General features: G+C 45.9%; 1 protein-coding gene across 1 annotated transcript; it reads right to left on the bottom strand.

Annotated features, from left to right (window-relative positions):
• Window positions 1–1737: 1737 nt before the first annotated feature.
• LOC124678760 (tryptophan decarboxylase 2-like) lies at window positions 1738–10165 on the bottom strand. The gene is made up of 12 exons (XM_047214619.1): window positions 10055–10165; window positions 7104–7176; window positions 6770–7000; window positions 5672–5835; window positions 5330–5470; window positions 4615–4674; window positions 3919–4083; window positions 3719–3775; window positions 3021–3085; window positions 2238–2361; window positions 1952–2089; window positions 1738–1860 (listed from the first exon to the last, which is right to left on the bottom strand). Exons 1-12 carry the CDS (start codon window positions 10163–10165, stop codon window positions 1738–1740), a joined length of 1452 nt encoding a protein of 483 aa, XP_047070575.1.
• Window positions 10166–11944: the final 1779 nt, after the last annotated feature.

Genomic DNA, 11944 nt, shown 5'->3' with positions numbered 1-11944 from the left:
CCAAGCAGTGGCGGAGGTAAGTAAAAAAATTCCCATCCTAGTGATTGGCTAAAAAGACTATCTTTACAGAGATGGTTAGTCGAGTTAACCTAAAACTACGACGGCCGTACTTACTCGCTGTCGCACGACCTACTATGGTCAAGGTTACTTGCAGTCGTGCGGCCTACTGGCCGCTGGCGTGACCTGAGGGGCCGGCGCCGTTGTCGGAGCGCTTCCAGGCGGCGAGCGCCTTGCCCCGTGCGCGTCGGTGGTGTTCGATGGCCTCGGCTAGAGCGCAGTCCCATTGGACTCTCTGTGCCGCCGCCATTGCCTCCCTAGCCGCCACCTCTGCCGCCTTCATGCGCGTCAGCTCCTCCACCGCCTCCGTGCGCGCCACCTCCTCCTCTGCCACCGCCGCTAGGTCGTTGTGGTAGCAGGCCCTGTCCCTCGCTGCTGCTTCCACCGCCTCGCCGCGATGGCTTCCTCTAGCTCGCGGTTCTCCCGGTCGATCCGCGCGTGGTCCCGTCCCATCCATGCGACCGTCGCCAGGTCGGAGCGCATGTACGACCGCCTCATGTCGAGCGCGACGCCGCGAGCTTGCGCCTCTGCCGCCAGAGCCCGATGGCGGCCGACGTCCTCTGGGAAGGTCTCGATTGACGCCAGCAGCACCCTCTGCTCGGCGCTCGCACCCTCACCCACCTCGTCGGCAAGGAGGAAGCCCATGTCATCGTCATCCTCGTCGTCGACGGTGTGGATGACGGCGTCGACGGCCGGGGCCGCCACCATCACCACCCTCGCAGCCGCGAGTTCCTCCATGGCCTCCGCGAGCTCCGCGTGGAGGTGGGACATAGTCGTTGACGACTCCGTCGCGTCCGCCGCTGGCTCAGCCAATACTTGCGCAACCTCCGCCGCAGCCGTGTCCGCCTCCAGTTGGTTGGCCTAGCGGCCGTACGCGGCCGTCTGCTCCCCCGCGACCGCCTCCGCCGCGTGGATGGCGAGGAGGTCCGAATCATCCGGGTAGACGCGGAGGGCTATCTCAACAAGGCGAGGCCAAGTGCGATCGATTGCTTGGCCATGGATGCTTTCTATGATATTGATGTGTGGCCTTCTCACCCGCCGGTGTCGCCGTATATATGCACGACGGGGCGGGAGAAACGCCGATCACGCGCACGCGCAAGCTGCTTTCCGCGCTCGAAATGGCAGCAAAAATGCGCCACTCTACTAGCCGCGTAGGAACCACCGGTCCCGTGCAGGAAGTGGTAATCGTTGGCGGAAGGTCTCGACATGATGTTAAACCACCATTACCGACTGACGATGTCAGGGAAAAAATTACGTTGACCTGCTGGGCATACCCGACACAAACGGACACGGAGGATATAACCTATTTGGTATCCACGAGCCGACGCAAACAAACACGCCTGGTCACTTTTGACGTCTGTTTTGCGTCAGTCTATTGGAGATGCCCTAAGTTTGGTCCATTGGAGATGCCCTAAAGCGAGTTCCTGAGCAGACCGTCAAGAGGGGCTGGACGGTAGCCCCATTTACTTTTCACAAGGTCAAATTACTATTTCGTACAGTTTTGAACCAATATATGGAGTTAATATTATTTTAACTGTCATGGCCGATGAAGCCGGTAATCACTGTTATTATGACTTCATCAGGACATTTCAAAAATACATGTATCAGCAGGTGTAAAAGCTTATCGGGATAATAGGCCTGAATGGTGGAGCTTAATCAATGAGCACCTGCATTTATAATCTACAAACTTTCAAAGAGCTTGCTGGCCTCATCTTGCAAAAGCTTCCATGCGGCATCCACATGTCGCTCCTCGGTCAGCGGTGCTCCAACTGCAAATCTCAAGACAAATTTACCAGAAAGAACCTGTTGAAGAAGAAAGTGCCACAAAATCAATGGATATTTATGCTTCATGAATACATATCGAGATCATCAAAAGCATCTGCTAATAACCAACCGTATGTGATATGAAGATCTTTCCACTTGAGTTAGAGGTCTCCATTAGGCTGTAGTTAATGTTACGTCCATTGTCATCCTCAAAAGTTGGGGGCAGAAGGCGGAAACAAACAAGGGAAAAGTTCCTTGGAGTTACTACCTAAATTAGTGAAGTAAATAAGAACTCTGTAAAATAGAGGTTTCCAAAAGAAGGAGAAAACATGATGTTCTTTCGGACTACTGCTAACCGAGAGTTTCATAGTATCATTAAATAGATGTATAATTAATTGGTTTCTTTTCTCTGTTACCTCAAATCTTGAATCAGATAATACAAGTTGTTCAAAATGTTTAGCCAACTGTATGTGCTTTCTGATATAGCTCTGCAGGTTTTCCACGCCGTAAAGCCTCAATACCATCCATAGCTTCAGTGATCTAAAAGAAAAGTTTCACTTGGTAAAGAGAAATCAATGCAATTGCCATAGAAGGAACTGCCGCATATAGCCTGAACAACAGTGCGACGAGTCATACTGCCAAAGTGACTGCACTTGGAAAGCTGGATGTTAACACATTGATATATGGTGCTGAGCAACACTAAAATTGTAAGATTCTTTTTCTATAATATCCATATGGATTCATATTCTTTCAAAAATGTGTATGGCCTCAAAATTGATCCGGCAATTGCAAGCAAAGTAAATGTAGCAAAAAAAAGCTACAATTTGGTCTCTAATAGGAACGGTGATATTGAAAAATGGGCAGGCCCGCCTAACAGAAACTGTTCAGATTTCTTTGTGGCACACCGTGCAGCCATCCAATACCACATGGGATAGGAGCAATCTTTCGTTGCTTGGTGATTTTTTTTAATCATTTGACTACATCGTTATTACCACTGGTGATTTATTTTGCAATACAGAAAGCTTATTGCATACACTTCATCTTAGAAAAATATTAAGTCCACAAAGAAAAACTATATAGACTTTATTGAAATATTAATCTGATGTTGCATTCCTTGTCAAATTTTAAGTACTAAACTGTATGTAAGAGATAAACAGTACACTTAATAAAGAGTCATGAAATTGCCAAGAGGAATTCACCTAAAACGACGGCCAAGTGGAATTTGCCAATCCTTGAAATCAACAACAGAATTTGCTTGGGAGGCCTGAAAATGTAAAACATTTATAGAATCACCAATCGAAAATTAGTTTTACAAAAAATTCACAGTATTTTTACATGTATTTTTATTAATTAGATAGCAGGCATGCAGACCTTGTCATCATTCTTTCAATATAACCCTTTTGTTCTCTTGAAAATATATACTTCAGTTTTTCCAATCAATTGATTAAAACTGCGGGAATATTTATGTATCACATTACTACAAATAAGGTAATTGTTGAGAATTTCAACGAAATTCAACAATTACTCAGGAGATATTTCCTACAATGGTACAACCTGCCGAGAGCCAGTAACTGGTCAGATTTTACTCTTTTCTCTTGTGTCATTTCAAAAAGTTGGCAAGTACAATTTCTAACAACATAAAGTTGTAAATAAAATAAAAAATAGCTCAAACTAGCATATTCCCATTAGGAAAAAAGCTCCCAGTAGCTAATAGGATTTCTGGTCCTGGCGATAACCAGATGGTATAACAAGTTTGGAAAATGGGGAACCATATAAAATAACATGCATTCGCAATCCAGAGAAGCTCAACCTTTCAAAAGGTAGATTAATCCGCTACAATGAACAATGATGGAAATATCCCAAGAGAAAAATAGACAAGGGAAGTATATATCGTAACCTTATTCTTAAGATACTCTGGAGTTGTAGATAATGCTTCTATGAGATAACTCCTGTCCTGTTTTTATACGCGTGGTGTCAGTTTGTGCATTTGGAAATATTGACATAATATCGACGCAATATGCGTAGGAAAAACAAGTAGAGCAAGATTTCAGATGTGGAAACATGGTATTCCAATTGGAACATCATCACATGACTTACCTTAACCCATAACAAGGAACAATCGAAGTTTGTGAGAAACCATTTGTGTGCATTCATATTGAATGAATCAGCTTCTTCTACCCCATCAAGGTGATGTCGGTACTCTGGGCATATACAAGCACTTCCAGCATATGCAGCATCAATGTGGAACCACATGCCATGGGCCTAAAAAAACAGAAGCAATCTATCAATGTACATTCATCAGTATATTTGAATTCCTATATTATAATTTGCACAAGTCATATACAAAATAAGATAGTGAATAACAATGGGAATGTAGAACCAACAATCCAAAAAGCATGTTGCAAAAAAGACCCCAGAGATAGGAACTGGTTCCCACTGGTCAACTGATCAAAACCTACTTTTTGCTCAACTAAAAATTTCGATTACGTAGGACTTAAATACGGAACATAAACTAAATTCAGTTCTATAAAAAGGATTGCTCTTCAAAATTATGGCCCATTTAAAATATCTGGGGACCGCTGTTAACTGATCAGTTACCTATCAAGATGCAGACTTGTTCCTCAAAAGTGGACATAATAACTAGGTTTTCAACTAGCAGCAACAGATCAGTGTTCTGTGCATAGCTGGCAGAAATTCAAAATTCTATAAAATTTTAAATACATAGAAAGATTCATTACTTCATTATACTAGTTTTGCTATTTACTAATTATCACACCCAACGAGCCCAAACACCTGTGCTATATTTCCTAGTTTATGCAAGGGGTCCACGGCCGATGAAGATGTTGTGCCTACCTGAAACAAATAAGAAATTCCTTTAGAAAATAACATGGAGCAAAAATATAAGTGTACTAATGAGCAGATGAAAAGCTAGGCATAACTATTAAATATAAGAGAATGTCATTCAAGTAATTACTTTTTGTAACATTCATCGCATTATTGTTTAACTATATGTTGATTGCCCAAAATTTTCCATCAGAGTTAGGGCTTTTGGTTCTACTGGTTGGAGCATGAAAATTAATATGGTTTTACCACTCCTCCACTCGAAAAGAACCACAACAGAAGATGAGCAACTGATCGGGATCATTGAACAGGTAGTGGCCCAATATGGCGGCAGCTTAAGGCAGCTCTATGGAGGCTTCGGCAATGATGAAGACCCTCATGCTCGCAAGTCAAGATCATGATATCGATCACCTGCAGCAGGCCAATAATATTGCCCTCCTGTGACAAGTTTTATACATAAATGTAGCTGCCGTAGTTTTGCACAGAGACAGTTGGACGTCAGACTAGTATCAGGATCTTAAACTTTTTCTTAACATCAGTAATATTAACTCAAATAATTATTTAATAAAGTATAGTAAATCATGTCGAGACTTCAATGTTGAAATTCACACAAGTTTTCATTAACTCAAGAAGTTTGCATACAAAGAAATCACAGCTTATTGCTTACTGTTGCACAGATGAAGAATGGTATCAACCCAGATGACAAGTCAACGGAAATGGCTTCGCTAACTGTTTCAGGTGCAACAGCATAACTATTACTACAGTCAGCCTTCACAACTCTGAAGTTCTCTGGAAAAATTCCTGCAATCTATAAACAGAAGAATTTTAGGTCAGGTCAAAACAGATCTTTAAAAAGTACAAGAATAAAATGCACATTATCTAACTACTTCATTGCCATTCTTTGAATAACTTCAAATCCAAAGAACGGACAAAGACAGGTAATTTATTCATTATAAAAGATAACTAGAAATAATTCAAGTGAGACATGAGTTGGATTATATAAGCATACCTGGCATGCCTTTTGCAGAGCAGAATGTGTCTGGTCAGATGCATAAACTACTAGTTTCTCAAGGGATTTTTTCCCCTGCTTTTTTAAAATTCTATCTCGTGCAGCCAATAGTACAACAAGGACTGCTTCACTGGCGGTACCTTGGATTACTCCTCCACCAAGCGCTGTAAAGGGGGACGCAGTAGAGAAACTCAGAAGGGTGACTTTAGCTAAGGATATGCACGTACTATATCAAAAGATAGCACCTCTATGTACCATTCTACTAAAGCAGAATCCATAAAGTAAATGTGTCGGATCAAGGATAGTCCAAATCATAGTCTGTATCATAGGATCCTATCAAACTATTTTGATTACGATCCACATATAATAATCGGGTCTAGCATATAATTCTAGTACCGTAGCTCAGACCATACGATCTCTAGAGCCATGATTTTTCAGGTCAGATCCTATCATGATGATAAGATCCACGAACATGAAAACAATCCTAAATAATCTAGATAATGTTGTACAACATGGCTACACGGTTATGTGATTGCTAATGGTACAGCTTGATAACTATTACAGACGTTCAACAATGTAGATTGTCCTAGGGTGCATACCATCAGCTGTTCGAAATTATGTCTGTGTGAAAAAGCATGTAATTGACTGTGAAAATAATGTCTCTGGATTTTTTTTCATGTTTTTCATAACATATTTTTATAGCAAATATGATTGAAAATTGTAGTTAGTGTCTTCATTGGAGAATGCAGTAAAGTAAGAAATGATCACTTTTTTTTGGAGTAGCTTGAAAAAGTTGTTCAGGATTCTATGTAGTAACGTTAAACTAGACCAAACAATCAGTATGTCAAGGAAGAAGGAAACAAGAAACGTTACCTTAATAAATAAATAATGGAAATGCACGAGAAAAAAAATTATTGAATAACCAAGTATGGGAAGTTCCACATAGTGTTTGTTAATCAGAAACTTCTCGTTCATATCATAACTAGAGATGCAAATTAAATGAGGTGCTAGATATAAAGAACAAAATCAAAATTATATGTTGTGATCAATAAATAGTTTATGCATCAATCAAACTAAAAAATATGATTGCAGCCTTACCAGATGACAGAAACTGGCTTGGAAGCTTAAGCATTTTTGCAAACCAGTCTAAGACTATGACCTCTAGCTCGGTTGCAGCAGGAGAGGTTATCCAACTGAAGCCAACGATGTTAAAGGCGGCACTAAGCATCTCCCCCAGGAATCCAGCAGTGCTACTATTCGAGGGATAGTAAGCAAAATAATTCGGACTTTGCCAGTGAGTTACTCCCGGTACTATCTTCTGTCGTATATCTGGGCATCAGAAGAATTTGCTGATTAAGCATAGCTCAAGGATTGTGCAATTGGTAAACATGAATTCCAATGTCACTTCAAAGTGCACTGGAAGGAAGATCACCATCAAAAAGGGCATCCAAAGTATCAGGTCGGTTTGGAGCTGAATCAGGAAGAAGTTCCTTCAGATATCCTGGCTGCAATGAAATCACCCGGTCAATGGATACAGATGCACAAATCTTAGTTGAGTGCCAAATATAGTATTAACACAATCCATCTTCTGTAGACAAAGAGTAGTATGTTCGACTGTTTTCTTAGTTCTTCAATGACAACATCACCACTTCACAAGATGACGGATGCATAGTTTTGTGACCCTTAAAATAAAGAGAGAAAGAAAAGGATGTTCTAAGTCCTTATACACCGTGGCAAGCTCAGGATGCTTGTGTGCTGTTACATGTAGGTTGTTGGCGATATATGGCCCGTCGCAAGTGTCAGGCGTCGCGGTCGGATGGCGATATGGCCGCAGCATTGACCGAGGCACCATGTTGCAGCGGTGGTTTGGACTTTGGACAAGCATGTCACAGCATCCTCCGGTGGCCTTTACGTATGCGGCAACGAGGGGATCTAAGGTGGTGGAGCACAAGGCGAAGGAGGCCTTTACAGATGCAGTACCAAGAGGATGTAAGGTAATGATGTGAGCGCTCACATGAACACCTTAGAGTGCCCTCTTCTTTGATGCAGATGGGCGAGGCAGCCGGGACGTTCTCGTCGGTCTCCGGCAGCGGTGCGGGTGGCGTGATCATCAGAGACCATCATGGCAGATTCAGGGCTGAGGCCTGACATTTTTTTTTTCCTTATGTTGCCGATGCTGAAGGAGCTGAATTGCTTGCTTCCCGAAGGGCTCTTGACCTCTTGTTCTCGCGAAGGAGGTGCAGGTCCAAAAGGTGTGCCTGGAAACAGACAGCACAGGGGTGGCAGCGAAACTTCTGAAGGAAGAATTGGACAGGTCAGCGAATGGACAGTTGGTTAATGAGGTCAAGCTTCGTCTGATGAATTTCCAAGAATCCTTGGTGCGAGCGGTGCGACAATCTGCTAATGTTGTTGCACATGTTTTAGCAAAGAAAAGCTGTGCGAATAAAAGTTGTAATAAGTAGCTAGGTGTTCCACTGGCTTGTATTGTAGACCTGTTGGATCTGGACATGTCCACGATATATGAATATAAAGGGCAGCGTTTTAAGCTCAAAATAATGAGTAACTCCTTTGATGTATATTTTGTGGCATTTGTTTCTGGTCAATTTAATTTGATTTGTATCTAGTGATGATGACTCTTGTCTCTTGAGCATGGTACTCACCCCAACAGGTCCAGTAATTAGAAGCCCATATTTGTAATCATTAGCAACTCCAGTTTGCTTGTTCGCGTTACCTCTATCATCCATGCTGGACTGTGTCTTTGTTTTTGATCGAGAAAACACAAGCTGCCTTTTATTTTCTTGTGTCGTTGTGTTGGCTGATGGACGGGAGTAACCGAACAGAGTTTAAGATGCAGGCGAGTTGATAATTGTGCAACTTTTTTTTTCCACAGGAGCTTGTTTGATTCGAAAGAATTGTGTAGGATTTTTGTAAGATTTGAAAACTTAAGATTTTTCTTCTTATAAAAGTCGTTTGATTCAAAGGATTACAATCCTTAGAGCATGTCTAACAGGCCCCGTATAACCCCGCTCACCCCGTAAAATTCCGGCGGGATACGGGGCCGGCGCGAGTTTGGGCGTCTAGCAGGCCCCGTATTCGGGCCGGCCCGTTTCGGCGGAATACGGGGCCCAGGAAATCGGCCCCGTCGCCCCGTACTTATAGTGGGCGCAGGTGCGAGTGAGGGGTTAACCCCTCACTCGCAACCCTAGCTCCGCCGTGCGCCGCCGCCTCCTCCTCCTGCTCCGGCGAGCAATTAGCCGCTCCCCGCGCCGCATTCCACCCGCCGCCACCCGCATGGACTGCCGCCGCCGCAGTAGCGCCTCGCCGGCGAGCGGATCGAGCGATCCCGCTCGCCGGACACCGTGGAGGAAGCGTGGCGGCTTTTCTGCAAAAGATCCGCCGCCGGCAGCCGTCGCGCGGCCTGCAAGTACGACGGCGCCGCGTACGTCCCGGACAAGCTCGTCGACTTCGCGCGGGGCGGACGCTGGTACCACGAGGACCCGCCGCTCAAGCCGATGAGCGGGCCCAAGTTCTCGGCGTGGCTCGCCGAGTGGGAGCGCCAACGCCGGGTGAGCGAGGCGTGGAGGGCGACCATCGGGAGCACCAGCGGCGGAGGTGCCCCGCTCGCCGGGGAGGAGGAGGAAGACGAGGACCCCGCCTTCTTGAAGGCGATTGAAGACTCCCTCAAGGACGCCGCCGAGAAGGACGCGGCGGAGGAGGAAGAAAGGGCGGCGGCCATCGCCGCCGTGCAGGAGGCGGAGGCGCGGGAGGCGCGAGGCGCAGGCGGCGACCATCGTCTACCTCTCCGACTAGAAGTCGCGAGCCGATCGCGCATTTTGTATGTATGTAGGTACGTCGATTTCTATGTATGATCGACGAACTATGAATGAAAGTTTCCCGGGGTTTTAAATTTACAAATATACGGGGTCAAATACGGGTTCTGCTAGACGGAGCGGTGTCTGATCGACCATTTTTTTTGTACGGGGCGACATTCGAGCGTTATACGGGGCAGAAAAGTAAGGGGCCTGTTAGACATGCTCTTACGAATTCTTTCAAAAAATTCCTTTGCACTAGTTTTGAGGAAAAATTTCATCCACTCTACAATTCTTTTGTTTATCCCGTGCAATCAAACACTACTTCATCCAAAATCCCAACAGTTTCCTAATCCAATCCTGCGTTTCTCCTATTCTTCGTTTTGAGAATCCTGGCCCTCAGTGGGAGAGTTATGTGTACCAGAGAGTAACTTACAGAACACATGGATTAAACTTTTTTTTTTACACAAAACACATGGATTAAACTAGTGGATGGGTGAGTCGGCGAGCCAAGTCATATTATATAGGCGATATATAATGTTGCAGATTTGCAGAAGAGTCAGAGTGAACGTGCCTGGACTTGGCTGAGGACGGGAAATGCCTCGATGGATTTGTAGTAGTCGGCGATGAAATCCACCATCCGGTGGCCGCACTCCCGCAGCTGCTCCGCGTCCATCGGCCGCATCGACCAGCCGCCGTCGCCCCCATTGCTGGTACCACTCCCGTCCCTTTACTCGGCAACAACAAAACAAGAAACATCAACATAAGAGTTTAGCCCAGGGCATTACAGGATATCGATCTGCGGGCATGAGGATCGATGGGATGTTCACATGATAAAGTTTGCAGTCCAACGGCAGGAGGCTGAGGAAGGAGATATACTGTTGACGGAGACTGCCAGAGAGGCGCGCGAGGGGAGAAGCCAAGAGGCGAGGGGAATATATTTCGTTTTGTGCTGGCCAGATGAGATCTAGATTAGTAGATTGCACAAGGGAGAGATAACTTGAGAATCTGGGGTGACGAAAGTCGTTACTCGTTTTTTTTACTGTGACACGGAAATCGTTGCTCGTTCAAGGAACAGAAGGCGATAGAGACGGGCTATTTACAATGCGCATCCCGAGTTTCCTTCTTTTTCTTAAACAGAGATCCCGAGTTTCATGCCACAGCATGTCCCCAACGGGCCGACGTGCGCCGTCCGTTTGTGGTTGTTTGGCTAGCGTAGATTAGAGATCAGTTTTAAGAAAACGAGTTTTGATCGGATTTTTAGGAAAACCAGTTTTATTTACTTTTCTGTTAAGATTATTAGGTTCAAAGAAAATCGCGTTTGGTTAGCCTCACGGACTGGGAGAAATCGTCTTGCATACGAGGTAGGAAATTAGAAATACGGACGGGGACGGAGACGGGGACGGCGGCCGGGAACTCGTCGTCGCCCTTGATGGCTCGACCACCGCCATGTTCCCTGATGTCAGCGCGAGCTCTGCGCCCATGCCTCATCCTCCCTTCTGGCCGGTGTACAGGGAAGTCTTCCCAAGTTCCCATCCGGCGGCGGCGCGTCCGGCAAGACGACGGCCGAACTCGTTCCTTGAGCGCCGCCATGTTTCAGGGCGACAGCGTCAACTTCGTATCCATTCTCCCTCCTTCCTCCTAGAGAGGTATGGCGAGGTTTTCCCATCCGGCAAGACGATGTCACAACTCGTCCTCCTCCTTAAGCGCCGCCATGGTTATGTTTCACGGCGACAACGTCAGCTGCGTATTCCATTTCCCTCCTACCTCCTGGACCGGGTGTTCCCGTCCGGCTAGACTGCATACCAACTTGTCTTCCTCCTTGAGCACGGCCATGTTTCCCGGCGACAACGTCACCTCCGAGTCCATGCTCCATCCTTGCCAGGGTACACTCGTACGCCGGTGGCGCGTCCGACGCTTCCGGCGAGATGGCGGCCTAGAGGTTGGCATCCTCCTCGAGCGGGCGGCCGGGATGATAGCATGCCATTGCAGCATCGTCTCCTCAGGGAAATCGAGTTTAGCTAAAACAAGCTTTTACAAAAACGTCTCAGACTCGTTTTTCCAAAAACGCAGATTATGATGGGTATTACGAAAACCAAGTTTTCTTTATCCACGAATTAGTTAGACCGTCCAAACAATGTCGATCCACCTCCGAGACGAGGACGCCGAGCCTCGATGTCTTCGTCGGTCATCGTCGCCGGGAAGTCGAACTTCCGGCCCTCCGCCATGGCCGCATGCCATTCGTGGAAAATGCAGGCAACGAAGTCGTCGATGTCGTCCTTGGCCTCCTCGTTGTGGTAGGCCAGCGCGTTGTAGTCCTCCTCCTCGTCGTCATCCTGTGGAGACGCCGGCGGCTGCCGTGTTCGACGACGAGGTGGCGGTGGCTGCTCAAACAGAAAGTCCCGATCGCCGAGTAAGCCGGCGATTTGGGGGTCTTAGTGAGATAAAGTGCTCATACCAGCGA

Source organism: Lolium rigidum, chromosome 7, assembly GCF_022539505.1.
Source record: "Lolium rigidum isolate FL_2022 chromosome 7, APGP_CSIRO_Lrig_0.1, whole genome shotgun sequence".
Taxonomy (NCBI): domain Eukaryota; kingdom Viridiplantae; phylum Streptophyta; class Magnoliopsida; order Poales; family Poaceae; genus Lolium; species Lolium rigidum.
The sequence above is the reverse complement of the archived record's forward strand: the minus strand, read 5'-3'. Positions and strand labels throughout refer to the sequence as shown.